We start from the raw sequence: 15,030 nt of genomic DNA, 5'->3' as shown, positions 1-15,030 counted from the left end.
GAAGGCACAGCTGCACCCTTTGGGGGAAACTTATTTTTTACAATTATTTGCATGAAGGCAGCAGCATCCTGTAGCCATGAAATATTAAGCTATGTACATTGAGATAATCTTCATCTTTACACACTGAGAGGAGGATCTTGATTTTTAGCTCTACAGGCCATCCTGCAGTATAAAATGTCTCCTTGCACTGTAATTTATATGGGAACCATAGTGAGAAAATAAATATCAAAGAGTGTGATAATAGTTAAGTTTACTGTTCATACAGTTTCCAGAAGTGTCTCTGTTGCTGGTCAGTCTTCTATTTTCAGTTTAAATTCCACTTTGCCTTCATACGGATCATGAACATTGAAGGTAATTCCAGCTCCAATGACTTTGCACACTATTTTAAATTCTACATTCCTCGTAATGTTGAGAAATTTCACAGCTACCAAGGGATTGCTGTAGCTGGGCTAGAAGGAGAAATTAAAAAAAAAAATGTAAAAAGAAAATACTTAAATTTTCAAACACTACCAGTTTGAAAATAGCCTCTCCAGTCCTCATAGGATTGCAAAGATGCTCCATATGTTTCACCTGACGTAAAGACAAAGAAAAGTTAAATACAGAAGTATCGGAACCCAGGAAATTCCTCTGGCTGCCCTGGAGGACTCGAGCCCCTGCCCAGGGACTCAGAGACCAAGACCCCTGTGCCGTTGATTTAGCCCTTGGAAAAAACAATTACCAACCTTATATGAAGAATTACAAGCCACAAAAGTTTTAGTAGAATGACAGTGAATTTATCACGGAGTGAAAAAATAGGTTTTGGGGGTTTTTAGAATGGGAGTTCAGGGGGCAAGATGGAGGGATCTGGGTGTGTCCAGCCTTTCTCCTTCTTCTTCTTGGCCTCCATCTTCTGGGTGACGTTGGCATTTTTAGATTGGTTTAGAGTAGAAGCTCACTGTCTAACATAGGTGATAGGTATTGGAAAGTAATTGTAAATATTGTACACGTAGTTTTTAGTATATAAAGATAACACGGCCCGGGTGGCAGGCAGAGTGCTGAGCAGACCTCGGCAGGCCAGGAGAAAGAATTCTATAGATAAGATACAATAAACAACCTCAAGACCGAGCAATGAAGAGTTCTGACTCCTTTGAGCGCTGGGCTGGGAAAAGAGACTTTCTAATTTACCTCGGGGTGACTCTGACCAGCAGAGACCCCGAGACAGGAGCAAGGAGCACCCACCTGGGCCTTTTTGCCGTAGTAGGGGAAGTAGTGCAGGCTGAAGGTGCCATTGCCAGGGTAGTAATCCGCGTCCAGCGGGCGAGACTCCCCCTCACCCTGGGAAAAACGAGACAGGAGGAAGCTCTGTGCTGAGGGAATCATCGGCGAGCCCCAGGCAAGTGTCTCAGGGCTGCGAAGTGTGTGTTAACTTAAAACTGCGAAGTTCAGCAGGCTGTTAACACCACTCTTATTTTTCAAATAAAAGTGGGAATCTCCCGCTGGTACAATTGCCAAGAAAAGCTGGCGAGTGTCCTCTGATAGCAGCAGGGAATTCAGTGAGCTGGAGCTGCTGAGGGCCTGAGGGAGCTGCGCTGAGGTGTGACCGTCACTACGGGGAGCTGGGAGCAAACAGCAAATGGTCCCTGCAGCCCGGAAATGCAAATTTTCAGGTGATTTAAAATAAAGCAAACGTGGAGGTTTTCTCCTTAGCATGTCAGTTAGTGAAAGAACTGGCACAGAACTGAGAATATTCCAAGTATTTGGGATCTGATTTTCAGAGCTATAAGGGTTTTTTTCTGGTCAGTGCTGGAAATGTGTGAGACCCAGCCCTCATAGCCTTACCACATATGTGCAGTTCACCCTTGGTGCAGTGCCATTGCCAGGGTAAAACTTGATAATCTGAAAAAAAAAATACTTTTGGTCATCTTGGAAATAGCTTTGAGATAAAACTGGGCAATCAATTATTTGAGAGCTGAGCTTCAATTGAGGTTTAATATGTTCTTGTGTAAGACTATCTCCAACAAATAATCTAATTTATGTAGGTGAGAAACTGTTGTGCTGGATATTTAGGCAGCAGGACTCGGCATTACCTGGGAGGAGCACTGCTGATAAAATCTGGCCTGGCCAGAGCAAGCAGCACTGCCCCTCCTCTGAGTCCAGCTCATTACCCACCCATACCACCTGCCCCTGCAGCCAGGGCTCTCTTAAAGCAGTAATTGTGTGTCACTTAAGGAAAAGCTGAACATCCATGCTTTTGAGCTCATCTGTCTTACAAAACCTTGGTTTTGGCAGAAAAACCCTCGAGTTGGTTTGATGCTACAAAACTAGTGGGGTTGCATCCTGTAGAGGCAAAAGTAAAGGAGGTTAAGATCCACATCTTTTCCCTGCTGGGGATGGCACCCAGTCTTGCTAAAGAAGGCATTTCTGGAACGTGCTTGTTTCACCAGCCAGAATCAGGGGCACAGCTCCCCTCTCAGGGCTTGACAGATTTTTGGAAATGCCTAAGGTGCAAGCCAAACAAAAAATACAGTGGTTTTGTCTATCAGAAATTGGAGGGGAACTTAAGTTCTTCAGTTTCTACTGAAACTGAATCAGAAGGCTCAGAATTTCACCTAAAAAATATAAAGTGCTTATGCCTTTGTCTACATCCTGAAAAAAAAAAATAAAGCATTGAAAATTCCATTTATTATGTTCCAAAAAATGTGTTTGTGGTTTTCCCTGAGAAAAATATCCACCAGGTTTGAATTTTGGTTTTATAGGTTCTTCTGAAGATTTTCTTTGCCGCCTGGAGAAATAAGATGTCACCTCTCTGAAACCGCATCAGTTACTGCCACATCCTGGTGCCTCAGCTGAAGGCACAGGGCTGAGGTATTGCAGGAGGAAACTCTTCTGGTGCTCGTTTGTGGGATGAGAGCCCTGCAGAGGCACCAACTAAACTAAACTTAACCTAATCTAAGCTGTAGAAAGACCATTTTCAGAGACCATGGTCCTATTTTACTTTTGTAGGAATGGTGAAAAAGTCTGAGGATTTCCCTGGTTACTCTAGTGGTCTGGCAGGGAACAGCATGTGATTTTTGGTTCCCAGTAGAAAGCAGGTTTAGAACCCATGGCAGCAGAGACACAGCAGCTCCCCAGTGGAGACTCAAGCTACTTTTAATTTTTTCTGCTCAGCACCTTGACCTTGTACTTACCCTGTTCATTTTTATAATAAAACAGGGTTTTCCTTCTGGATATCCAAAAGTTGGATCTGTGATGCCGGAGCAGTTTTGAAGCAGGTCTGAGGTGAATTTGCAGGATAGTTTTGTGTTATTTGGGCCATCAAAGGTGTCCTGGATGAAGTAGGTATTATTGGTGCAGTTGATGTTCAGATGCTGAGCAGCTGGTGTATATGCTAGATGTGTGAAGGAAGAAAGAAAAAAATCCCCTCTGAAGCTTTTCATATGCAAATTATGCATCACAACATCAGGCTGGAGATTCTATCATGGGAGACTGGAACAAGGAAAGCTTAAACTGTTTAGGGGTTTGGTTCAGTTTTGTTGTGGTTTGGGGTTTTTTTTGGAATATCCAAGCAAAGCAAAATAAAAGAGATCGAATTGAGTTAAGACTAGCAGCTTGTGTTGATAGTGCCATGTAAAATAAATTTAAAATATAATTTTTCTCAATATGTGTGTGAGAAAAATGAAGAATTACAATATTAAGGCTCAATAGGAATATGCTAAGACATGAGCAGGCAAATGGAGCACATAACCTACTTTGACTATTTCCTGAAGACACCATGCATTATGAGATTTATTATGGCACTTTGATGTTTGTAGTCATAGACAAATTAATTAGATTAATGTAGATGAGATTAATTTTGAAGACCTTTTGTCCTCCCTCTTCCTTCAGACTTCCTATTGGTCTATTTTATTAAGGCTGTTTAGGATTAAGCGAAGTAAAAGCCCTAAAGCAGAGCCTGGATTTTAATAGATGTGTACATACATTTGATTTATAGATTCATGAGGTGATTTGCTCATCCCTTTCAGAAGATGCACTTCCCACTCAAAATCTGTGATTTGAGAAGGACAAATGTAAAATGGAGGTACTGACTCAAGGTTCTCTGACATAGTATTGGAGATAAGGCAGCACCTTTCTGCAGTATTATGCAAGAAACTTCATTTTTACCTGTCAGAAAAGTGTGAAGAGTTGTCACTAAACCTTCCCAGGTTTTGTTGTCCGATACGTTGTAATAAATTCGCAGTCCTCTGTCCCCATAAACATCGGGTCGTAAGGTTACACCTTCAGGAGGAGGAAAGGGGAACACAAAGCAGAGGAGAGGTGCCAGGCACAGATTTGTTTATTTTAATTGACAGTACCAATTATGCTGCATCAAGACTCATTCTAAGCGTATAAGATCCTTCAGCCTTTTTGGGGAGGGTTTAACCATGTTCAGAAATCACCTCAGCTCTGAGTTTTTCAACCAAAACCCTAAAGCCTGTGCTGCTGCTGAATTATTTTCTTTTCACATATATCCATGCTGTTACAAGAACAGCTTGTAAAATCTTTCCAGAAATTGCACTGGATTTCCCCAGGAGTTGTTAGCAAAAACAGTCACGTTGGGTTAAAGAAACAGATCATACAGCAGCATGAGAAGCAGCTTTTGAAAAAGCCACACATAACATTTCACAGGAATTATTTTCCCAGCAAACACCAAACTTGCTAAATATGGGAGTGGAAACTTCAAAACACAAAAGCATCTGACAATCATTTTTAGGGCTGTTTTTTTCCCCTCCCATTGTGGAAACAGGCCATTGGGGTGGGAAGTTTTAGCAGTGTGTGGCCTCTGATCATCTCCCCTATCTCTTTTCATGTCCCACAAATCTGAATTCCTAATCCCACATTTTCATATTATTTTTACTTTCTTGACTACTGGCGCAGCACATCCTGCTGGCAAGGTATTCCTGCTCTCCCAGGGACTTTCCATGGTGCTGGCAAGCATGGAGATACACACCCCAGGCTGCTCACCCCATCGCCTCTACATCTTGCTGGGCACCCCAAAGCCCTCTGTGGTGCTTGGGGGTTTGGAGTAGAACCTAGGACTTCCCCAGGGACTGAGCCCTGCCCATGGGGAGAGAAGGTGACCTGCTACAGGCAGGCACTGATCGTCCCAATAGCAAGATAGCAAGATGAAATAAATTTATATCTCTATCTATCTATCTATCTATCTATCTATCTATCTATCTATCTATCTATCTATCTATATCTATCTATCTATCTATCTATCTATCTATCTATCTATCTATCTATCTATCTATCTATCTATCTATCTATCTTCATTTTCCATATAATATATTAATAAATAGATTTATATATAAATATATCAATGTATCAATACGTAAATAAATGTGCAGATTTTCTTTTAAAGCCTGAAAGAGTTTTCAGGCCGAGGTTAAACTTTGCAGGGGTTGTGTGGGCAGAATTGACCTGATGTATTCCACGTTGGTCTGCCCTCAGCCCGGGGCTCTGGCAGTGCCTCTCAGCCCAGCCCAGCCCTACAGAGCTGCCGTGGGACCCTGGCAGTACCTGGGGATTTCAGCTGGTCCTGGTAATCCGGCTCGTAGGGATTGATGGTCCTCATTAAGCAATAAATGGAGAGTGCGAACAGCCCCGACATCACCACGTAGAAAGCCAGGTAGTAGAGGCTGATCCACACTGTGGAAAAGAATAAGGGCAGAATTTCAAATTTTGAGCAAGGTTGTGCAATCCTCTCTCTGCAGCCAGGATGATCCTGCTGTCTCCTTTTCACCCTTGTCCCCAGGGAAGTTCTCCCTGTAAAGGGACAGGTGCTTTGGAGTATTTTCTCTACACTCAAAAAATATTCTTCTAGAAAAAATTGTATAGTTCTACAAGGATTTTTGAAGGAGCTGGTGCTGAGCTCAGATTATTTAAAGCTTAAAGGTTATGTGGCATCTTGAAGTAGTTTCACATATTAAGATAATTTATCTACTTATTACATGAGGACTAAGCCACACAGATGATGAGGTGTTTCTTGAGAAACCCAAGTTGCTCCTTGTGTTGTTTGGATGACAGATGGCAATACTTCAGGCATGTTGATTTTAGACCCATATCGTTTCACTGCCTTATACAGCTGAAATCACCAACAGCAAGATGTGCCATCTTGCTACTTTATTCTGCTGTGAGATAATACAAGATTGGCGTTGTGTTTCTGTCTGGATGTGCATGAAGTGTCTTACACATGGCTGGTGCTGTACAAGCAGCCAGTGGTTGTTTTGGAGGGGTGCTATTAGAAACCTCTACTTGTAATCATAGGTGTCTTGTAGCACCTTCTTCTCTACCAGCTGGAAAGGCTGAGATTCCAGTTGCATCATCTGTCAAATTCTGGTTTTAGGAGTAGCCAATAAACTACATGCACAGGCAGGAAAAAATCACCTGGAAACTTGCAGCTACTCCTACAGTCTGTGGGAAGAGTGTGGATCTTCCTTACAATGGCCCTGGCTGCCCTTCCCAGAACATAGATCATAATACAGATCAGCAATGTCGACACAAGTCTGGCTGTGGGAAAGGAGGCTCAGCTGAAAGATTTGCTAGTATGAAATAAATGCTGGTATGAAATACCTGCTAGTATGAAATACATGCTAGCATGCAGTGATAAGAAACAAGATCTACTGAGCAGACAATAATTCAGAAAGGAATTTCAGAAAAACAAAACTTGTTTCCAAAGAATTGGAAAAACTCACCGATTATGCAAATTTCTCCATGTACCTCAACCCCCTTTTCATTAACAAGGTCAAAACCACCCTGTGACCATCACCCCTAGCTACTAATAATTTTCCTGTTAATGTGTTAATTTTTTTTGAAATATTTTGTTCAAAACCACTTTAAAATTATACATTTGCAGGAACTACATGGATCAATGTTTTGATCTACTTGATCCAGCTCACAGAGCTGCCCAAAAAGCGGCTTAGAAGCACTTATGAGAACTGCTGGCTTCAACACATTTACATTGTGTCCCACTCATTAGGATGACATCCCCCTGCCACAGTTTTTAAGCATACCAGAAGGAAGAGAAGAATCTTGCACATGAAAACCTACCCCAGTTAATTAAGGACCTTCCCATGAAGAGCTTTGTTTCTGGATTCCAGACAAAACGACGGAAATCTGCCATACGTTCGCTGCAGGTCTTCTTCTCATTTAAAGTTGCCATTTTCTCAGAAAAGTTCCCAAAAATGGGTCGTTTGTGGAAACTAAGAAATTGAAGCAGTGCCCAGACAGTCAACCAAGAAAAAGACTTTGGGTTTTATACCTTCTTTTCCACTGAAGGTGACCGAGATTGCTTCCTGTGCCAATGAAAGCCCCTGCTCACCACTATCAGCCTTTATAAAGGGTGCTGATAGTGCTGGCAAGGGAAAGTTTGTTCCTATCAAATGCCCTTCTCCTTTCTCTTGAGTGCCTTAGCAGGTCAGCAGAGTTACGCATTTTGCCAGTTGCCCGCAAGGTTTGTGATAGACTCTGTGTGATAGCTGTTATCAGAGCAGATAAAGCAATGGAGAACTTGTTTCTCTCTGTGTTTTCTTTTTTTTCTTTTTTTCTGAGTAACTTGCAAGTAGTAGATACAGTTCTCCTAATACAATGTGTAGCCATTTGTTGGGACATTGGATATTGCAGGGTGGCTGGTTAGAAAATAAGTAATTACTTGTTAAATATGCAACTCCTTTTGGGATCTCTCTGCAAGCAGACAAGGAGGTGGTTGGGATTTACTAAGGGTGCACCACATCCACCAGTCTGAGACAAGTGGACTGGTTGGCAAACATGGAGGCTTTCCAATTCCACATCACCCAGTTTGACCTCAGCAGAGCTGGTGACACAGCAGCCAGGTGGGGAGCTGTGCTTTGGCTTGGGAAGGGCTGGGGGATAGATGGCAGCTGCATGACAGCTGGAACCACAGTGCAGCACTCAGCACGTGACATCCAGCTGCGACCAGTATGGAGTGGCATCCCTGAGGGGCCAGTGCTGACACTGGGACACAGCCCAGCTCAGTCAAGCCAGAGTCACAGAATCACAGAATGGTTTGGGTGGGAAGGGACCATAAAGATTACCTAGTTCCACCTGCCCTGCCATGGACAGGGACACTTCCCACTCGACCAGCTTGCTCAGAGATCTGCCCAACCTGGCCTTGAACACTTCCAGGGATGGGGCACCCACATCTTCTCTGGACAATCAGTTTCATTGTCTCACCACCTTCACAGCAAAGAATTTCTTCCTAGCATCTGATCTGCACCTGCTCTCCTTCAGCTGAAGGCTGAAGTCCCCTGTTTCATATCACAATAGGAGTCCCCTGTTTCATATCACAAAAAGTTCTGGTGAGCTGTCCCCTCTTCCAAGACACAGACCAGGGAATGCATGCAAAAATATTAATTATGTCTTCAGTGAGATCCAAGTGGCAGCATGAGGGGCTCAGAGGGGACACTGGGTTGTGTGCTGCATTCTGTGTGTGTGGAGAGCCTGCTCCCAAGTCATGTCTCCTTCATGGACTTGTCCCCTGTCCCTCCTCTGTTTTGCAGCAACAAAGACCATGAAGAGAAAAGGGCCATCAAGAGCAGAACCTTCATAAGTGCAAGAGTTCTGAGTGTAGAAGTTTCCCATTGGGAACCTGGGGATTTTCCACCACCTTACAAGCAAGCTGACTTGGAACTTGGTGAATTGCCAGATGCTTGGCATGGCTGAGCCATGGGCAGCATCCATGTGCAGCTGTGACAGATCTGGGATTCTCCTGGAAAGTTTGTGCATGAGTGAAAATGAACACTGCCTGCCTGAAGTGGTTCATCAAGGTAGGATGGCACAATTGCTGTTCCATGGGCTCTGTTGAAGGGCTCCTGGACACTGCAGTAATTTGTCAGGGCACTTGTTACTGACCAGTGGGCAACTCTTCATGGCCCCACAGGAGGGCTGGTCTAAGCTCATTCTTGCTTTATAGTCCAGTAGGATTCATCCAGAGCCCCCTTTCCTCACCTGCCCCTGCAGGGCTGTCCATCAGTGTCCATCCTGCCACAATGCCCTGGCCTTGTGGCCATGGCAGCCAGCCCTGGTCCCATTGCAGTGCCAGTCCCTTGACCCAGAGCCTTTTGTTGTGTTTAATGTACCCCAAACTGCTCGAAGAGGGACTAATGTTTGCTTTCCTTGGCTGGTTTTTAATGCCTGCACCAGTGACCTTGGGCTGGCCACCAAAGGGAAGGACAGAGAGGGAAGGTCACACAGGAGAGAGGGAAGGTTGCTCAGGAGCCGGGAGTGGCACAAGGCTGCAGGTGAGACTTGGCCTGGCTTCCCCTCCTGCACAGCCCAGGCATGGCTAGGGCACTGCACATTTTCTCTCTTGCTGACCAAGGCACCAGCAAGACAAAGTCTAGGCTCAGGGAGACCAAGAGGCTCCAAAAGAAACCCCTGTAGAATGTGTTTGTAAGGGTCACACTGCTGTGACCAGAGGTAGCTGAATGATGTGTACAAGCAGGGACGTGAAGCCCCTTCCTCTTTCTGTGGTTTACACAATTAGCAACATGAGTAATAAGCTTAAAGGCCACTTTTGCAGCACTGTGCCTGAAAGGTTAGACCCAGGCAGAGATGTTATCCCTTGGAGATGTTGTCCTGAGCAGACCTGTGTGCCAGCACTCCCTGGCACTCCAGGCCTGGCTTTAGCCCAGGCTCCTTACATGCCACAGCAGCTTGAACTGCTCTAAGTTCACCCAGCACTGACTGGGAACTCGGTGTCAATGTTAATAACACATTAACTCTGTTTGCTCATGATAAGGCACTTCTAGGTTCCTCCCTCTGGTGGGGGCTGTGCAGGAGGTGCTGGTGGTGGGGAGCACCAGGAGAGACAGGTCACTGCCTGAAGCCTCACTGCCAGCACTGTGATGGGTCAGCCTCCTGAAGGAGCTGTTCATGCCTTGGTGACTCCCCAGTGTGCAGCACAGGCTGCCTCAGCTGGGAGGAGAATCCAGCCTGGTACAGCAAGCTGTGGGGAGGATCCATGGGCTCCCTCCCTCCTGTACCCGGGGGTTGTACACTAGGCTGCCATTGGAAGTTCTTCTTCCTTCCATGGTAGAAATGAGGTTTATGCCTTTGCCTTTGGCCCAGGTCTGTCTTCAGTATTAAAAAAGTCAGAAGGTGACTGGACCTGTCAGGCTTTCTCTGCCTTTGTCATGGGGAGGGCAAAAATTTCTCCTGCAAGTTTTCTGAAATAAAAAGAGTAGCATGTAAGAGAGACACAGTCCCTCAGGCAGTGTGGCACAGTGAAGGAACATTCTTTGCATCCAGCTTTCTATTTAGTTTCAGAGTCTGAGGGGTGATTTTTTTGTGTGTGTTGTTTTTTCCTTTGCTGCATTGTGTCTCACTAATAATCCCCCTCATTTGCCTCTCTCCTGTATTTTGCAGTTTGACAGAAGAAAACACACTGGCATTTTTTCAAGCTAGGGAGCACAGTATTTATTTTCTGTCTGAAATAAAGACATCTGATATGCAGCCTGAGCAATTCAGGGAAGCAAAACTGGGAAAACATCTTGGAGCTGAACTGAACTGATGCTCCCACTGTTTTCAGCCTCAGAGAAAGCAATAAGAGCAAGGAGGGGTATTGGCAATAGTGCTATGCTGGGTTTATGATAGCACAGCATGATCGGGCAGTGGGAAAGGCAAAGCAGCCTCTCTTCAGGGCTTGGCTGGTCTCTGCTTTTCTGTCCTGCTCTTGTTTGTCAAGGGCTGCAGATCCCACCACGAGCCTAGCCATATCCCTCTGCTCACCCTCTGCCTCCTGGGAATCCAAAGGAAATTACTGCTGTGAAAAATTGCTAAACTGACTGCAAAAATAAACCTAGCAAAGCCCAGTGGTGTTTCTTTCAGACTGCTGTTTTGGGACAACATACTACTGCTTATGGTGTATTTCAGATGATGGCAAATTAAACACATTGGGAACATTAAGCATCCCATGAAACATCTCCAGCAGTTCTGACCTCATCACCTCCACTGAGGGGGTATCTCTGTCTGCACAGGCTATCACAGGCCATAGAGTTTCAGGTGGTGTTGCAAGAAAACAAGCCACGTGCCCAGCTGAATGCCCATCTGCAAAAGTGCACCCTAGCTCTTATTACACTCAAAATCTTGTTTGTGGACAAAAGGGATACTCATCAATTAAAGCCAAGAATTTATTGATAAACATATATGAAATTTTTAGAGTCTAATCATTATTACTCCAAATCCAGCTGTTACAGGAAAGAGTATCACCTAAAAACCATATACACATTTTCAGCCTCTGCACTTTTTTCTTGATCTTGCATTCTCCCATCCCCTGCTTCTTAGGGCCCAGGGGTGTTGTGGGTGGCAGGGACAGGTAGAGGCAGGGACATCCAGAGACATCCCTCAAGTGGCTCAGCCTTCAAACCTGGACTTCTCCAGCCTGACCTCACCATGGCTGTTGTGTCACTGTCACCTTGTGAGACATGGCTCCCCTCCCCTCTTTTGCTCCTTCCTTTATGCCTCCCTACTTCAAAGACTGTTGAGATACTGCTTAGCCAAGTTATTAATAATTTAATAACTCTTCAGTCTTGCTTCCTAAGCCAGTTAACTTAAACTCTGTTACTGACATTTTCTTTTGAACTCCTCTCAGCTTGTCTGTGGCTTGAGGGTAAAAAGGTGTCCAAAATTGAATGGTGCTCAAGATGTGTCCTCACCAACCTCAAATCCTCTAAAATCCATGGCAATGTGCCCTCTGGCTTAAGTTTACTTTGGGATCTGGCCTGAATAGAAGAATGCTGCTTTGTCAGCTTGGTAGCATCATGTCTCAACATGAGCCACTCAAAATTATGTATGGATGTTTTGTTTTTGGTTGTTTTTCTTTTTTTTTGACACAGCCTTCTTAAGTTGTATTTAGAGGATGTAACCTGATGTCAGCCAAAGTGGACACTCCCTGACCATGGTGGAGCCTTGCCAGATCCTGGTGAGAAGATAATTGGATTTTTGGTCACACATTCAGAGCCTGGTCCCCAGCAGGCACAGAAAGCTCCTGCCCTGCCCAACACCACAGGGAGCCCAGCTCAGGTAAGGAGCCTGGAGCTGTCAGGGTTGCCTGCACACAGCAGGTTTGCAGAGCCTTTGGCTGTGTTGGTTTGCACCTTAACTCTGCATCAGACTGTGCAGGGAAAGGTCAGCCCCAGCCAGGTGGGAAATCAATACCAGTGGAAAGCATTTTATCAAGCTGTGGGTGTTAAAATGCCACTGGGAAAATCTGCTTTTACAGATGCTCCTCTTCATTGAAAATTTTCTTCAAATACGCATGGCTGATTCCTCCATTGATGTCAGTCTGATTAATACCATATTTGTTAAAAGATAAATCCCCACAGGCCTTATTTCCACTACAGATAACAATCAAGTTATCAAGTATATAAATATTTAACAGATTTTTTTTAATATATATATATATTATTTTGTTTTTTCCAGGCTGATATCAGGAAGCAAGGACTAGAAAATGTAGAATTATCTTCCAGTACAATCACAGTGGCTGTTCAGCTGTTAATGAGCTCACTTTAGCATGCACACATCCTTTTACAGTCCTTGCCCCTCTGGAGCTGCTCAGTTGTCCTCCTGGCTGTGTTACAACAAACCAATGCTCCTTTTATTGCTGTGGCTCCTGTCACTGCATAAAAAGATACTTGGCTGAACAAAGTATTCTGAGCTATCAAAAAGCATATGGACTGGTGCTATGCTATAAAGGACCCCAAACTCTTTTTTTGCCCCAGATACTCAGCTCTCACTGCCTCTCCCCACAGCAGGGGTGTCAGTGGGGCTGTGTGGTGCTGTCCTGCCCCCCTACAGGCAGCAGCAGCAGTGGGGTGCTGGCATGGGCAGCCCCCACAGCATCCCTTGGGGGCTGCCTGTAAGGATGGATCAGGGGGATCAGATCAGCCCCAGGGTCATCCATGGTGACCTGCATATCACTGCACAGCTCTAGAGACCATGGCCAATCTCACCCTGCACTTCTCCAGAACAGGGACATTTTTAATGCTAAGGGCCGTTTTTAAATGGTGTCTAAATTATTCAGGAAACAGCAAAAATAATGCATTCAGTCTTCATCCAGGCACAGAAATATTTCTCTGATTTCAGTAAATGTTGGTAAGTGGGAAAAGATGATGGAGACTTTTCCTGATAGAGTGACTGTAAGTGCTAAGATCCTCAAGGGAAAAGGAAGTGAGAGAAATTTGAGGGCAAGGGCTGAGAACAAGCAGATTTTAATATCAGTTTATCTCTGTGTTGTACCTGCTTGTACAGGCATTAAAGCACCAGCCTAAGCTACCCTGTCTTCTGAGAGAATCTTATCTATAGCAACCTGGCATTAAAAAGGTATACAGTTAAAGATAAAATAGTACTACTTTTGGCTACTTAGCTGCAGGACTTTAAAAAATGGGTCTTCAGAGAGACAAGGTGAACAGTTTTAATGGAGATATTATTAATTCAAATGTTGTCTGAATTAACATTTCAAAGGAAGGCCAGAAATTAGAAAAAATATATAGAAATTATAGCAATTATAGAAAAATTACTATAAAACTGAGTGTTTTACTAAAACAGGTTAGAAGCATTTACAGCACTTTTATGTTTACCTGTCATCTTGCTGGGATTGGAGCATTTCAGAATATGGTTATGCATTAGAATTTCAGTATCAGTACATCTTTATATTGATCTGAATGCCTGGGATCAGCATCCATAGTGGATGATGACACTTATGAACCCAAGGCACCCTTATGAAACACCACTATTTAGAATTTACTACTGCTATAAGCAGAAATTGTGGAGATACTTGTGAATGCCAGGCCTGGGTCTCAAAATATATTCCAGTTGTTATAAAGAACTTGTTTTGTTCCTAAGCTATAATACTGTCTCAAAGATGTATTCATTGCATTTATAAGTTGCTGTGAATGTGTAGCTAGACTTATAACTTCCTAGAAATAAGTATTAATATTGGCAGGGTGCATGGCAAAGATCACCAACCACCTCACAAAACAATGAACCTGCTTCTTATCTGAGACCTACAGCATTGCCAGAAAGCCAAACTTGAACCTGAAACCCTCAACTGAAGAGAAAAAACAACTGATTCAGCCTTCAATCTACCCCAATGGCTTCAAACACCCTGTCTGAGACTCATGACACGGAGTTCAGTGAAAATCCCACTCTCCCCTCCTGCTGGGTAGGACTCCTCTTGCTGAGGGAATTCAGTGAAGTGAGAGACATCTGCATAATGACAGTTCTCACAAAGAGAGATCACAGAGTTGTTCATTGGCATCTGTTAAACAAAGGAGCCTAATTTATCTTTTTAAGTATTTTATACAAACTGCAATCAACCAGAGGCACAGAGAGATGTGGCAGGTTTACAGGGGATGGGGAGGATGACATAGACACAGTGGGCATTCATGAGATCATAAAAAAATTATTTTGGACAGGGTTGTGTTTGATAATTCTGGAAAGGCTTTTTTCAGCCCTAAAACACACATGTCCAGAAGCAGATTTTACCTAGCATTTTTACTTTCCTCCCTGGCCAGATTTTCATAATGTTCTAAAGTTCAATTCCAAGCTCAGTTCTTCAGCTGTGACAACAATAGCATCATTCAGTGCACCAGGCCAGCAGAGCTGAGCAGGCTATTCCTTCCCACAGCCCCAGGACAGCAGCACCCTCTTAAGTGGAGGGGTACTGGGCAGAAAATCTCGCTGATGACCTTTGATTGCTGTGTCCCTGTAAACAGCTGCTTTTCCTCGACTCAGTAAGTCACTGTAAACGCCAATATTGCAACATGCAGTTATCAATATATGAATCATTAGCAGATGGCTCTGAGGATGGGTGACATGATATGGACACTTTCAGGAAGAGGTCACAGGACCTGACCTGAGGCCACAGTACTCCTGGGGACACGTAGCACTGTGCCTGCCTGCTGGGCTCCAAGGCTGTGCTTGGGATGCAGCTGGGTGGGTGCAGAGGCTGTCAGCCACTCCTGCACAGCATGGCTGGGGTCTGAAGCTCCA

The 15,030-nt window shown here is 44.2% G+C and overlaps 1 protein-coding gene across 1 annotated transcript; it reads right to left on the bottom strand.

The window, feature by feature from the left end:
* Positions 1-290: 290 nt before the first annotated feature.
* On the bottom strand, positions 291-7,180 carry ATP4B (ATPase H+/K+ transporting subunit beta). Its single transcript, XM_063150530.1, has 7 exons — positions 7,069-7,180; positions 5,539-5,667; positions 4,141-4,254; positions 3,168-3,367; positions 1,819-1,875; positions 1,219-1,308; positions 291-449 (listed from the first exon to the last, which is right to left on the bottom strand). The coding sequence occupies exons 1-7, from the start codon at positions 7,178-7,180 to the stop codon at positions 291-293; spliced, it is 861 nt and encodes a 286-aa protein (XP_063006600.1).
* Positions 7,181-15,030: the final 7,850 nt, after the last annotated feature.

The sequence above is a fragment of the Melospiza melodia genome, chromosome 2 (assembly GCF_035770615.1).
Source record: "Melospiza melodia melodia isolate bMelMel2 chromosome 2, bMelMel2.pri, whole genome shotgun sequence".
Lineage (NCBI taxonomy): Eukaryota > Metazoa > Chordata > Aves > Passeriformes > Passerellidae > Melospiza > Melospiza melodia.
The sequence above is the reverse complement of the archived record's forward strand: the minus strand, read 5'-3'. Positions and strand labels throughout refer to the sequence as shown.